At 35.1% G+C, this 16,190-nt stretch overlaps 1 protein-coding gene across 4 annotated transcripts in view; it reads right to left on the reverse strand.

Annotated features, from left to right (window-relative positions):
• Positions 1 to 12,681, reverse strand: part of LOC134720610 (protein capicua homolog) — a 38,554-nt gene extending 25,873 nt beyond the window's left edge. For 2 of the 4 annotated variants that reach the window (XR_010107760.1, XM_063582966.1), the window contains exons 1-4: positions 12,270 to 12,576; positions 7,434 to 7,532; positions 6,649 to 6,771; positions 2,717 to 5,002 (exon numbers count right to left, since the gene is read on the reverse strand). Coding sequence is in view for 3 of the 4 variants with exons in the window: in XM_063582966.1 (XP_063439036.1) it covers positions 2,717 to 5,002; positions 6,649 to 6,771; positions 7,434 to 7,509 (2,485 nt within the window). In the remaining variant the exon portion in view is untranslated. Of the gene's footprint in view, positions 1 to 2,716; positions 5,003 to 6,648; positions 6,772 to 7,433; positions 7,533 to 12,269; positions 12,578 to 12,600 lie in introns of those variants that run through there. The other 2 variants (XM_063582969.1, XM_063582970.1) reach the window with 2 other exon arrangements.
• Positions 12,682 to 16,190: the final 3,509 nt, after the last annotated feature.

A 16,190-nucleotide genomic window follows, 5' to 3' on the forward strand; every position in this document is an offset into this window, starting at 1 on the left:
GAAATTCCCCAATAAATATACAGTTTTGGTAATGCATTGTATGTCTTTTGGGGAAATTTTGGTGTACATATAATTATACTCATTTTTAAAGTAATTTGACCTTACTTTAGGTAATAAATAAAGAATTTAAATAATCCTTATCAAACTCTGTGCTGAGAATTAGATTAAAGATCAAAGAAAAGTAATCAATAGATTTATTGATCCCAATACACATTCTACTAGTATTGCTTTTTCACAAAGTTTTACCAAATTACGGTAATTAATTCTAACAAGTCAAAAATAGAACATATTACCAAAAGTTCATTAATCCCATGAAACTACAAGCAATTCAAAATTACAAACTGAGCATTATGTGTATGGCCTACTGTAGCTATTTATCAAATTTTACAAATGATTAGGCAAGTCTCAAGGTAACCATATTCTAGAAATAAACAGTTGAACATTTCTTACTCAAAAATTTGAGCAATTGTAAAATGGGTCATAGGCAAAAATGATTTTTTTTAATTTTTGGTGTTTCAACACCACTTTTAAACACCACATTTAGGCTATTTCAATCGTCAGTTTTTATTGGTGGAGAAAGCCAGAGTGCTGGGAGAAAACTGCTGACCTTTGATAGGAAAACAAACAATGCTAGTAGGCAATTCAGATTGACCAGGGTTCCGAACTGGCAATCTGTGTTGACTGGACAGTGATTACAGTAGTAACCACTTTGACCACTCGGCCACAGAGGCCCTGATAGGCAAAAACAACCAGTCTGTTGGACTTTCATGACTTTAGGTTTAGAATTTGAAAGGCCATAAAATAAGTAATGAAATTATTGCTATAAATCCAGAAATAAATGAACAAATAGGTTAGTCTGTAGAGACTAAAGCCACATGTGTCCTTTGTCAATGAAATGAACAATGTCCTCTAATGCTAAATAGCAATAAACAGATTATCATTGGTTATCGCAATCTCTATTGCTTTCCTTGCTTTCATGGTACAGACTACAGGTTCAAGCAAGAAAATCAATCTCATTGAGAAGACCAACAATAATCTATAAATACTAAATTTATAAAGTTTTATTTTCAATGAAAAAGTCTGTATTTTGCCTTCTTTCTTCATGAACACTATTTCATCTGTTGTTATATATATGTCAATGATATAAAGGTTAAAATCCTCTGATTATAACAAACTCTGCCTTATTAAGCATTGTTATATATAATACAAAATCAAAGCAGTTATTGATCAGAACTGATAGTACAGATTTTATGTTCCCGACTTTAGCTGATTAATCAACTATTTATAGAATAAGTGGGTTTTTCCAGAATATTTGCGTTGACATTTGAGTGCAAGTACATGTATACATTTATCACCTATATATAGCTAGCTGCATGTAGCCAAGATTTAAATTGTCTCTATATCTATAGATGCATATATACTACACCATAATAAGTTGTAATAATAATTCACTGGTATTTGGTGTTTAAATTCAAATGTACTTCTGTAATTGATTTCTAAGCGTGTTAAGAAAGGAAGTGAAGATCTGATTTGAGGAGTTGATTCTTGTGATTTGAGATTTTGAAATAAAAATTGGAAAACCTTCTTTAATTAATACTGAGTAAATATGTTTTCTGTGGACATCAATGAGCTATTACTTAACTAATTAGAAATTTTTATATGTTTATGGGGAGCATCTGCATGATCAGGACAAGTTACTTTATTGCATAATGAGTCCATACCTGTTTATATTAACTGTATGAAGATTATATAGACCAGTTACTCACTTGTTGAACTAATATGTATTTATTATTATTAAGAATGTTTGGCAGTCATGTTTAGGAATTTTTGTCAGATTTTCGAAATCCTCTGGTTTTATCCATTTAAATGCCTTAAAAAAATTTGCCCATGGACCCCCCTTTTTCTATTTAAAAATCTTTTACATGTATAATTATAAGCCATTTGAAATTGTCTTACAAAATTTTATTTATTTTTAAACAGTTTTTGAGAACTTTAACTGGTCAATGATAAAGCTATGAAAAGTCAAGAGAGATAATTTTCCCGCCAAAATTTTAATGGTTTATATCTCGAAAACAGGCACATGGACCCCTACATTTTTTTTGCTTTTTTTATTCCTCTAATCATCTTCTATCAATATATAGTGTTATGAAGTTATTTATTTTGAAACTGAGCAGCGAACATCCTTAATGGAGTACTGTAAATTATTGCGTTTATTATTGCAATTTTGTCAGTTTAGACATACATGCGATTTTAATTTTTACAATTTTGAGAAAAATCTTGTTTAATTCATATAAAATAAATCCAAAATGTGCGTTTAAATTATTGCATTTACAAGTCTGTCACATTTTTCACAATAATCAAGACCTCGCAATAATTTCTGAATTGACAGTATCAATTTTCATGAATTTCATGGCTAAATGTAAACCATGAATTTAAATATTCAAGAAAATATCAACAATGATCAGTTGAAATACATGTAGACTTTGGAAAACCATAAAATTCATATTGTGGACCATTAGGACTAGTGGCAGATTTAGAAATGTTCATTAGTGGTTGCCCACTGACTGCCTTCAAGGGAGCCTGCTCCTGTCACGCTTCAGTGATTCTCTATATAACCAACCAAATTGTCCCCTCAGCTCCACCCTTAATCCTCCTCTGAGGAATTACCTGTAGTGTAGATATATGTTATTTGTTTTATTTTCAGTGGACGACCTACCTGTAGAAATATCTGTAATTTGTTGTACTTTCTGTGGGCCATCGGTGACAGGCATGACAGGTAATAATGATGTTACAGGTGCTGATATCATTGATGACATCGGTGTAATCTGTTGTAATTGTTGCTGTATAATGGACATCTTCTGTGGTGGCTTTCCAGCATGGCTGTGATTGTTTACATAAACTGTTTTAGGGTCTGGGCTGATAGAAGATTGGGTCCTCATTGGACTAGCACTAATCAAACTTTTAAGAGTTGCCATAGTTGTTATGGCAACACTTGTCATGTGATGATTGTTTGAGGTTACCTCCCTTGGTACCTGATTGTTATTTATAGCAAATGGCACATTGCGTAACTGATGATATGTTTTCTCTGCTTGTCTCTCCTGAACAGATTTAGGAGAAGGCATTGAACTGAGCGAGTGGCTCTGTGTAGATTTGATCCTATTCTGAATCTCTTGCATTGGCATGTTAGATAAACTTGCCATTCTCTGTTGCTGTAATGGACTTGGGTAAGCACTAAAAGGCAGACTTCTCTGAGAACCTGGACCAGTCGGGGTGTGAATGTCAATACCAGAATCTTCACTTCGTAATGAATCCTGCTTTGAAAGATTAGTATTTTTATATAAATGTTCTAATGAATGAGGCTGCATCATCCCTAAGGCATTAGACCCTGAAGGAAACCTTGGCGTAATAGGGGATACATGCTCTGATGAAGAACTCCCAGACTTTGAGCTCCAACTTCTGGTTGGAGAATTCATATAAACTTGTGCATGTGACCTGGGAAGTGGAGATATAGGAGTGAATGATACAGAATTTCTTCCTCCCGTTGAAGGCGATGGTCCACTTCCTGTTAACGGTGACAGTGGATTCTGCATAGGTGTTGGTGAGTAGGCAGGTGTGGTGGATCGAGAATTTCCCAGAGATAATAACATATTAGCTGCCTCAGCTTCATCACAGCGTACTGGTGTAGCTGACGTGTCGTATTCACTATCCCTATTTGATTGGGTCTCCCAGTCAATCTGTCCATCATCTCCTTTACTGGGATAACCTCGCCCATTCTTTTGTCCTTTCATTGATAAGTGCCTAGAACAATAACCCCGCCTTTGAGATTCCTTTGTGCATCCTTCCTTAGAACAAAGTCTCCTCCACTGTTTGCCATTGAATTTTTTTCTTATTCCATTAGGAGTAGAAACTACATCTCCTTTTTTATATTTCTGTGATGTAGATGGTGACCTAGGTGTACTGGATCGACTACTCTCGCCAGACTGAGCACTTCGACTTCTTGCTGATTCTCTCTTCTTTGGTGGCTGTCTATTTCCTTGTGACCGTGACCCCGATCCAGGTGTTGCACTTCCAGACCTAGGTGTACTTAATCCCGAGGAATCAAAGAAATCTTCACTTTTCATTTCATCTTCAGATGAATCACCTCTTTCATTACTTGTACTTTGAGGCAATGATGGAGAACGTTCAAATCGTTGTACACTGGACGGAGATATTTCAGAATGATGTGCCATGTGTGGAGGCAAAGCTTGGGGTTGTACTGGAACTTGTACAGAAATGGGGGTTGATATAAACTGTGGTGGAGGCGGCGTTTCTTGCTCTGGTATTCCTTCTTCTAAATCTTCATACCATGGCGGCTGTAAAAGTCTGAGACTTGCTCTGGATACCCAATCATCATATTTACTATCTCTTGTTCTAACTCTGTAACCTATTTGATGGGTACGTTTAGCCACCATCTGACCTTCATGATACACCTTCTCCTCTGGATGAGTTCGCACACAGACACGTGAACCTACACCTAACATAATAGCCATTGGACTATGATCACTGATGATGTCATAAAAGTTCCTCTGGTCAGCAACATCATTGTAATACACTATGTTCTTATCACTGTCAAATAATATTCCTATATGGCGATTGTTTTTGATATCTCTAATAACACCTGGCTGATAAACTCCATCACGTCGCGCTAGAACTCTCTGATTTATCCATTCACTGAAGTCAATTAGAGGTCGTTTAGAGGGTGGCACTGTTTCTTTTTCCATATCATTACTCTTTCTTTTCTTAGGTGGAATAGCAATTAATTTCTCTTCTGTTGGAGTTTTCATACCAGTTTCACTTGGGTGATTTGAACCATCGGAGCTTTTCCGTTGCATTGTTGGTAAGACCTCTGATTTAGGACTTGGTGGAGGCAGTGATAGTGGTGGTGGTAGCGGCTGCTGAAATGAACCCTCCGTTTCCTTAGTTTTGCCTTCCTCTACTGGTTTTACACTTTTTCCAGTTTTCCCTGAAAAAGAATTACTTAAGATTATTTAGAGATAACCTGGTGTTTTTTTAGTATCATTTTCATCTAGACAAGTTATAACAACTGACTTGAAATCTTAACTGTTCTAGGCAAAGGAGTAGGGGCATTAAGGTCCAGTTTGTTTGAATGTTTGAAAATACATTGGGACAAGGAAAACAAATGAAAAATATAATCATTTGTATCTGATGATGTCACATTTATATATCATAATATATTATCCTGTTTCACAAAACAGATTAAAATATCTATTGAGAAATTGATCCGTGGACCCTGACTTAATCTTACTTCCTGCATTTTACATCAAGATTTCTTTTGGTTTTTTTATGGTTGGGTTAGATTTCTTCATTCCATGTGACAACAATGTAAGTAAATAAATTTGGTAAATACACATAAAATGTTCATGACTGATTACTTACACATACTTTATTCTTGGAAGATTTTTGTTTAAAAAAGGTGTTCAAGTTTTTTATATTGATAAAATATTGAGCAATTTGAGGGCATCCTCGTTCACATGCAGGGGTTAAAAAATCCACTAGCCCGACGCCCGGGACTAGACATTTACGTCTCGGGCAACCAAAACTTATAACCCAATATGCCCGACGGACTAGTAACAAAAAATTCTTGGCGTGTCTAAAATAGAAAGTGGAAAATCCCTTCATCACTTTTCTGTCTTAGCCAATCAGATTCAATTACGTCATCCGGGATTCCAAGAATTTGAACTGGTTTGAACAGGTCCTCACCTCATGCACAGTAACATGTTTTAAAAATAGAACAAATAACTCCGGGTGGCCCGGTATCATGTATTGATCGCAGTTATTGTACTTTCAGTATCGATTTCTCGTTATATGTTATAACGGGGATATTTTTCATTGGTTCTGTCGAGTTTTTCAATTAACGGTACCGGGGTATAATGTATTGATAAGTATTGATCCGTCTAGACTCTGGTCGGACAACTGTTTAAGCAGGGAGCACAAAACTGTCAATGCAACAACATATATCAACATATTTTACTACGGCAAGCGCAGAAACTTCATCAACTTCAAGTTCTAAGCGAAAATCGGCAAATGAAGGGTATTCTAATGAGGCTGATACATCTAAAAAAAAAATAGAAAGTACGATCGGGACAAGCGAAAAAGAACGTTCATAGCGACATGGAATGAAAGATTCCCGTGGCCGCAAGGTCGATTGTTGAGGATGAAAAGCCCGAGACTGTCTACAAATGCCCTTTCAAAACATGACACACATTCCCAGCGTCTTATGCAGCACACCCTGAGTGATTTGTAAGTTATACTTGGGCTAGCAGGTTGGTTTTGATGGGCTAGCAGTTCTTGAAACAGGGCTAGTAAAATCCTCCTGCCAAAAAGTCCTGGGCTAGTTAGCTGTAACAAAAATTTTTAACCCCTGACATGGAATTAAAATTACATTCATTAGGAATTAAAACTACTCTAACAAACACCTATTGAATGGTTACATACAATTACAGATATATCTCAAACCCAAACAGATAAGAAAGTCTAAACATCTTGTTTCAGTGGTTACATATAAAAGCTATGTAATGTGATACAGATCTATCTAAAGACCAAACAGATAAAAAAATCTTTTTCCTTCAAGGTTATCTGTCAGTTTACCTTTAGGGGCCTCACTTCCAACAGCAGCACTGGTTCCCTGCTCCGACCTGGTATCATTTACTTTGTCATCTATTTTCTCAGCTGGATCTTCCTGATTCTGTCCAGCTCTCTTCTTTCCTCTTCCTAAAAAACAAACAGTTTACATTACTTAGTCAAACGCTCTGCAGGGAGCAGCTTGATACAACTGCAAAGGTGAAACCTTGAACAGTTGGTGCAAACATTGCCAGAACATTCATGCTCAATACAGCTCTGAATTTGGATTGGGATAAAATATTTGACACAGCATAGGTCATTGTCATTTTGGACCCTTCAGACCAATATGAAAACCTTACCAAAATTGGAAAGGTTTTAGCAGTCGTATAAAAAAATATTCCTCATATTTATTATGCCTTTTCAAGAAGCTTTCCTTTTATTCAATCAACTTTATAAGATCCTTGATATGTTAGAAGTGACAAGGGTCATGTTCAATATTGTAGAAGCTTTGTAGCGACTGCACAGCTGCTATCAATATCTATGTAGAAACTATAGGCTAACTACTCGTTCAATAGTCATGAATCTACATAGCACTATATAGCTGCTACGATATTGAACGCAACCCAGTTTACCAAAACACTTGATATTTATATTCAGATACTGAGAGAAAGTTGACAAAACCGGATCTTTATTTGAAATCTTATTCAAACCTCTGTGCGTCGATAAACCTGTTTGAGGGATGTCCAATCGTGTCCCCCCTGTACCCCTTTCCAGCCTGAAAGAATGGTGATTAATAGTGTTATTAAACAAACCTGTACTGGCAGACCTGAATCCTGTTTGAGGGCTGCCGGATCGTCCACGTTTTGTCCGTGTCTCTCTTCTGCTCATAGTATAGAAACCTCAATTCTGACCTGGAATAAAAAGTTATTACATACATCTGATGATTCAATTCATTTTAAAACCAGACAAGATGTGTTTGTATGAGACGACTCCCTTCTCTGGAGCTTTACCACCAAAAGGTAGATCACAGTCAATCTTAGAGTCATCTATACTGTGAACTAACTTATTATTGATTATATTCTTGGCCATTTCTAGCCAAATTGCATTATTTAATTTTCTATGTGTACATGTACATGTATTTCCATTTTTAGATGTTTTGCTATTTAAGATGTGTACATATTTTTAATTCATTTCAGTTTTCCACTTGTGTAAAGTCATTAAAGAAAATTAGTTTGTTTTCCCAATGTATAAGAATATCAGATCCTAATTGGAAGGTATTAGCCAAAAATAAGTGTGACAAAAACTTGTACCGTACATCAGTTAAGTCTCAGGGTTGTTATTTTGTTAAAAGTCAGTCAACCAGGACAAAACACAAACTTGATTTGTAACTCATCATAATTAAATGAATGTATACATGTTTAACTGAAGGAAGATCAGACAATAATAGATGGTCTATGGTCTGGATAAATACAACTTGTAGGAAATTTTGGGAGATGAAGTCAAGTTTCCTTTTCATTGCTTCCTTTTTTCAGACCTCTTTTGTAATGGACAATTTAAGAATCCAATATTCGACACCAAAGTGGTGGTGGCCTGCAAATAATAATAAGGGATGTATTATGATGCAACCACTTCCAGTTTGAGATACATTTCAGGTTTCAGAAGGCAAAAGGCAGATTTTACAATAAGAAGGAATTGTTGTTTTTTTGTATCCATCAAAAAAGCAATTGCTGAAACTGTGAAACAGACTGTGTAATGGAGTAATGCATTATGTTATTGAATAAAATGTGTCTTTCTGAGTAAATAAAAATAAAAATTACTCTGTGTTTGTGTTTTTTGTTAGAATTAGAGGGTTTTTAATTTCAAAATATTGGACATGGAATAGACATCATGACCTACTTTACTGACATCCAGCTTATTTGGAGTGGAATTTTGAAGTATTATTTATAAGTGGAGCCTAATAACATGGACTTATATTTTAATAAAAAGTCTTCTTTTGTGTTTCAATCATAACTTTAAGGCAGATTTTTATTGGTAAAAGCTAAAAAAGGTAATTAAATAATATTGTTGCTAACGTCACGTCTTTTCCGTCCATTGTGGTATGTCACGATCGCAATTTTCTTGTTGGTTCTCAGACAGCCCATTGAAGTTATTTTTATCCCTGGTTTTATAAATAATTGAAAATAGCAATCATATTAAATTTGGATGACGTAAGGGGGTCAAAGGACTTGAGGAATCAATATCATTGGCTGTTTTATTTTTTGCGAACGTTACTGCTCGAGGTTTCCGTCCAAATCAGTGTCACGTGAGCAACATATATTTAGATCTGTAACTCTCCTGTGTAGGAGTTACGATATCGCCCTTTGCAGAAATAGATTCAGAGTCAGTTCCTTCACATGATGGGGAAGCAAAGAAGGTAAGTTGTATGTAATATCGTTACAAGAGGACCTTAAATATATTCCGTCCATCAAAAAGACGTTCGCAACAAAACGTAATGTCATGATAGTAGATGTTGCTAATGTTACTATTACGAATTGGTTTCTTGTGGATTCATTTGATATAAAGTACACCTGCAAATGACATTCTGTATATTTAGAAATTCTAAACCAGACTGTACAATTTTATTACTCCAGGCATATATCAAACATCACTGTGTGCATACATTTTAACTTTTAAAGATGTTGTTGCTCATGTGACATGTCCCAATGTCGCTAACGTTACTAATTTATGTCTCCGTCACGTTAGCAACATGAAAGTAGGAGACAGAACACAATACTGTAAAATCTGCCAAAAGGAAAATGTATATTGACAATTCAGAATAATGCATGTGAATGTGGTTTAAGGACTTAATGTATTTTAAGATAATGTTTCATTACACTGAGATCTACAAGCATAGCAATATAACTATTTTACTGGAGGATGTTGTTGAAATATTCACCTCACTCATTATGTTGATCCTTTTATGAATAAATAGATCCAACTAGATGTCAAGCGACCAATAAAGAATCACTACCATATATATGAAAATAACTGTATCAAAGATATTTAATATTTTAATATGCACGGGCATTTTTGTATATACATATTTTAATTTTATTCCATACAATATATTAAGCTCTTGCTAAACTTTATCCGCTTTGCCTCCTTAATATATACACATGTGTGAATTAAATAAAAATTCATGCAGTTTAAGCTTAAAATTTTACGAAAATCATCAAAATTATACAAAACCAAAGTGAACCCAAAAGTTGGGTATTGTATAGACTGTAATTACAGGAATAAATACATCAAATTATATGCATAAGAGCATGTTTCTCCTCCCTTTTATTTGAAGTTACCCAGTTTTAACATGTAGTTAAACTTCTAAATTGCATAATTTGAACAAAATTATACTCACTCGCTACTCTTGTAGACCACCAGCCTCAACAAAACTCATCTTTAAGAATTCTTTACAATAAAAAAAAATATGCTCCCTCACCCCATATTATTTGGAGCTTTTTTCCAAAGAACTATAAATCAAATTGGTGTGGCCTAATCATTCTATAAAAAAGAAGATGTGGTATGATTGCCAATGGCAATTAATGAGACAACTATCCACAAAAGACCAAAATGACACAAACATTAACAATAATAGGTCACTGTACGGCCTGTCTAGTCTGTAACATAATATAGAAAAGTGTCTATGTGAGAGAAAAACAAGAATGTGTCCCTAGTACACGGATGCCCCATCTGTACTATCATTTTTCATGTTCAGTGGACTGTGAAAATGGGGGGGAAATCTCTAATTTGGCATTAAAATTAAAAAGATCATATCATAGGGAATATGTGTACTAAGTTTCAAATTGATTGGCTTACACCTTCGTCAAAAACTTTAACTTGAAACTTGCACTATAATTTTCTATGTTTAGTGGACCATAAATATGGGGAGAAATCTCTAATTTGGCACTTAAATTAGAAATATCATATCATAAGGAACATATGTACTAAGTTTCAAGTTGATTGGAATTTCAACTTCATCAAAAACTACCTCGACCAAAAACTTGAAACTGAAGTCAGACAGACGAACGGACAGAAGAAGGAACAGACGGATGAACGGATGCACAGACGAGAAAACATAATGCCCATAAATGGGGCATACAAATCAGGTATACATTGCAATTTGAAAATAAATTCTGAGAGGCATGCAGACCATGTAAGTTCTTGAATCTAGTGTGGGAGACATTATTGTTTCTCCTTTAAAAATCTTGCTTCAAAATATGCATGGGGAAAAATTGCCCTGGTGACAACCGTGTAACTTAATTACAATGTCAAATAATACAATACCAATACCCCGGTCATTTAATTTTATAAGGATCATGTAAACAGAAGCATAAATGATCATTCCTGTTTACTTAAATCAATAAAAAAGTTTCATGAAAATTTAAGTTAAACAATGAATGTGGAAAACTTTCAAACTATTGGCAAACAGGAAATGGCGAGCTATCAAACTGAAGACTGCTTGTCACATAAATATTTAGACCAAATGTCAAATCATTCCCTTCCATGGAAACCAAGAATTTTTTCAACTCATAGCCTTTTATACGCATATAAAAGATTTCCCTACTAAAACTAATAAATTGTTTCTGAGGATTTTTAGGTACCAGACTTATTGTAAACTGACAAGTTTTTGAAATTGTTGCGTTTGGATCACTGGAGTAAATGAGGGCCACAAGTTGTTCCTTGATTTACAACGAAACCAATGGTCATGCATTGAAAATGGAAATGAATAACATAAGCCAAAGTGAAATTTTGTGGGTCAGAAAAGACTTGTGTCTGGGTTTTTTTTCAATCTAAGTTCACCCCATTACTAGGGCAGGGGTGGGGGGTTTGGATGGGTTCTGATCCCGAAGACCTGGGCTTAAAAACACAAAATCCTGAAGTCTGGAATCCCGAAATCTTGGGCTTCAAAGCACGAAATCCTGAAGTCCAGAATTTAAATAAAATCCGGACATCCCAAATTGTGATAAAAGAATTTCCGGAACCCGAAAGAGTCAATCCTAAAATTAAAAACCTGCCATACAACGCAGGAAAGCATCAAAACAAACAAAAATTAAATAGCCTTCCAAGACCTCATAATAGTTTGGACTAGCTTACACTAACAGTAACAGCATCAGCTCATCAGAATTTTTTGCTTTTGCAGATAATGAATAATAGGGAGAGAATTTGTGTATTAAAAATATTTCAGATTACTGTCTTGCTTTGATTACTTGCATGTTCACACCTGAACAACTAAACATGCTGCCCTACCATTTTCAAGTCAAGAGAAGGGATGCTTATTTTTCATTCTTAAAGAGTTGTGAGTGTGACCTACTTCCTTCACCATGATACTCCATATTATTCATTGTTGGTGAGAAGATACAAGCAATATTAATATTAAAATCATTCTTTATTTTCTAAAACAGTTGTTTTATTTCTCTATTTCAACATCTAACCATAAAACAAAGAGGCAACAAAACCAACTTCCTCGACCACATTCCGTAAGGTCTTGAGTAACCTGCGTCGAGTCGTGTCGAAGGGGGAAATGTCACAAGAAGTCAAAGAATTTCACTGAAATTTGGAAAACGATGGACACATAAATGATAATTTCAGATAAATAATTGAGTAAGCTTTACCTTGCGTTACTATACGGATATCACATTCCAGAAAGTTTGCGTAAAACTGCTGGATGGCGACAAAAGTATGTGGCGTAGTCTTGATCGTTCATGGTGTGTAGTAAAATTCTAGCTGACAACACTGTGTTGTACGCAGCTTACGACTCTGTGTACATTGTTAAGGGCACATTTTTTTACGAGATTGACCTAAATTTTATTAATGTGAAGAATTTACATGGAATGGAAAAGATATTTTCTACTAAATTCATTTCATTGCTTTCTGTCTTATGTTTATTTTTTATTTGTCTGTGTCATCTTTTTTGTGTGTATCTAAATAATACAATTTCTTTACATTATTATGGTTCATTCTGCACACTTCTATAAATGGTGAATGAGAACGTGACCTAAGATACAAGCTCATCGATTGGACAAAGGTTCATCATCAATGACGTCGACTAAAACTTCCAAGATGATTGGACAAAGAACATCTAACGATTTGGTCAATTGATAAATTCTCCCAACATTTGATAATTAAAAAACATGTTGCAAAAGAGACAAAAATCATTGTATCGAAATGCATTCGAACCTTCAACATACTAAAATATTTTTTCCGATAATTAAAATACCATTGCATTTAGTAATTTGCAGCATTTGTTTTCAATCATAGAATATACGTCATACCCAGAAAATGCACAAAAGCTCCGCCTATTTTCATCAATGAACTAATGAAAAGTTTCCATACAAACCTAATTTAATCCAACATACAAGTTTATGGGCCTCCAATCCATTGTTGTCTTGAACCACAATATGTGTATATTATTTTTGTAAGATTACGCAATATTCATTTCCTTTTATTCATTACACAAACCGCATTTATCCATTACTTAAAAAAAAAATCGGAGAGAAGATTAATGATATGAAGATTTAATTTTGAATATACTGAGAATTTGACTTTTTTAAAACAATATCTAACTGATCCTCGAGAACTGAACAGATCGAAGGTATAAATCTATCTATTTCTATAGCTGTATATATAACACAGGCATGGGGAGATCTGGATTCAGAATATATTTTTTTGTCATCTACTAACTTGACCACAAATGTAGTTATGCAAACTTTCCATAAAGCCAGTGCGTGTGATTTGGCCGATCAAAGAGGAAAAAAACGATAGATCAAAGGAAAATGCCACCCTCATCAAATGGCAACATATCAAAGCTCAAACACATGAAACGAATGGAAAACAAAACTGTACTATTCCTGACTAAGTAAAGAATTTTTATTAGCTGTGCGAAAAAAAAATTAATCACAAAAAAGTGTAACAGAATCTAAATATTGATGACGTCAAAGCTAAACCAACTGATTGTGCCTGTTCAAATTCCCATTTCGTGTAAAATCCTGCTTGCCATGTAATTTCTGGAGACCTAAAATACAGATGGCCACAGCCAATCAACTGGAAACAGAACTTCAAACTACTAATGGATTCTATTGAAGATTATGCAAAATACTGGACAAAAAGAGAAAAGGTTGAAGTTTACACTCTTTCGGATTGGGTAAAATCAGTCAGGTCATTGATTCAGATAAGTAAGCTTAACGGACCAATGAGCACCAAAGCTCCTTCCATCTTTAAAAACCCTCAGGTCATAGAGAAGCTGTCTTGCCTCCAAGACAAATATGTTGTCGTTCCAGCTGACAAAGTTTCAAACAATGTTGTTTAATCAGTGGCGGATCCAGAACTTTTCATAAAGGAGGGGGGGGGGGGGGGGCTGACTGACCTATATAATCAACCATTTCAATCCTTATATTGGATTCCTAAGATTCCTAAGCTTCACAAGAATCCTTATAAGGAAAGGTATATTGCAGGTTTTTGAAAGTGTTCCACTTAACCCCTTTCTAAAGTTCTTTCTGTCATACTAACTGCAGTTAAAGAAGGACTTCAGAAATATTCAGAAACGGCATATCAAAGTCAAGAAGTGGTGTTAATCAGATGTGGATACTGAAAAATCCAAACGAGTTTATAATATTGGTGAATTTACCATCTCAATCATAAAAAACATTTTACATGTGTACCAACATTAGAGCCTTTGATTTTTCAACTCTTAATATTACTATTCCACATACTAAACTTAAACCTCGACTGAAAGAACTCGTCAGCTTATGTTTCTTTACCAAAAAGGGTACTAGACGTTTTATATGTCTAGATTTGGGCTGGAATTCAGCTTATTTTGTGAAAAATCACACAGAGTCAAGCAAAAAATACACCGAAGTGGATATCACTGCCATGCTGGACTTTTTAATTGACAACATATTGTTGAATTTGGAGGTTTGGTCTTCCAACAGACCGTATTGGAATTCCAATGAGTACCGATTGCACTCCTCTACTTGCAGACTTGTTTTAGTATTCATATGAAGCAACATTTATCCAAAGGCTTGTACAGAAAGGGGAAAAGACATTAGTCCAGTCTTTTAATTTCACCTTTCGGTATATTGATGATTTATTGTCTCTTAATAATAATAGATTCAGTGATCATTTAAATTTAATATATCCAAGTGAACTCGAAATTAAAGATACTATCGAAACAGATAAATCTGCTTTATATTTAGACCTTTTTTTCTCGAAATGACAACTGATGGTAGGTTAAATCCCAAAATGTATGCCAAACACGATGATTTTAATTTTCCTATAGGCAACTTTTCATTTCTGTGTAGCAACATCCCAGTGGCACCAGCATATGGAGTATATGTGTCTCAAGTGATACGTTACTCTAGATCTAGCTCAAAGTACGTTGATTTTGTTGAACGAAGATTACTGCTTTCTCAAAAGTTGATAAGACAGGGCTTTGAATCAATAAAATTAAGGTAATCACTCAAGAAATTTTACGGTCGTCATCATGAGCTGATTGGCCATCATGACAAAAGTGTGTCAGAAATCATATCTGAGATTCTTCCTCAGTCATAATAACCTTCCATCATTACTGAACTGAACAATGAAATAACACGACGGGTGCCGTATACGCTGCAAGAAATGCTTACTCTTCCGGAGCACATGATTTCACTCCCGGTTTTTAGTGGAGTTCGTGTTGTTTCTTATTTATTATTTATAACTGTTGATGTAAATGTCTTTGGGTTTTGTGAGTCTTTGTTTACTCCTTGGTTTTGGTTGTTATTTCTTGCTGTGTGTTTGTTTATTTGAATTCCACATTGGTAAGACAAGTATTAGGGGAGTGTTGATATCTTACAAAACATGTTTAACCCCAATGCGGTTGCCTCTGTCCCAAGTCAGGAACCTCAATCCTTTGTAAGTCTTTTGTGTTTTTGTGTGTGTGGGTTTTTTTTCTTCGGTTAATATTTACGCCAGACACGCGTTTCGGCTACGAAAAACTCATCAGTGACGCTAAAGAAAAATGATTAAAAGGCCAAAAACAAAGTTGAAAAGCATGGAGGAAATACAACTAATACCGGCGTCACACATCAGCGTATACTAGCTCCGGGGTGTTAAAAATCATTTACGCTGCCAATATGCTTTAAGCGTGAATTGGGCGTACTAGAAGCGTACCTAAGGCTAAACGTTTATCCGGCGTTCAAGAAACGTATGTTGGCGTATGTTGTATGTTTTTTATGCTGCATAAAAATTTTCTCGGGTTGTAGAGTTCATCAAACGTATTTACTTTCCTTCAGTGGCTAGAGGTATCGGGGAGGGTTGATATCTCATAAACATGTTTATCCCCTCCGCAATTTTGCGCCTGTCCCAAGTCAGGAGCTCCTGGCCTTTGTTAGTCTTATATGATTTTTAATTTTAGTTTCTTGTGTATAATTCGGAGTTAATTATGACGTCCATTATCACTGTAATAGTATGCATATTTTTTAAGGGGCCACCTGAAGGACGCCTACGGGTGCGGGAGTTTCTCTCTACATTGAAGACCCATTGGTGGCCTATGTCTGTTG

Source organism: Mytilus trossulus, chromosome 6, assembly GCF_036588685.1.
Source record: "Mytilus trossulus isolate FHL-02 chromosome 6, PNRI_Mtr1.1.1.hap1, whole genome shotgun sequence".
Lineage (NCBI taxonomy): Eukaryota > Metazoa > Mollusca > Bivalvia > Mytilida > Mytilidae > Mytilus > Mytilus trossulus.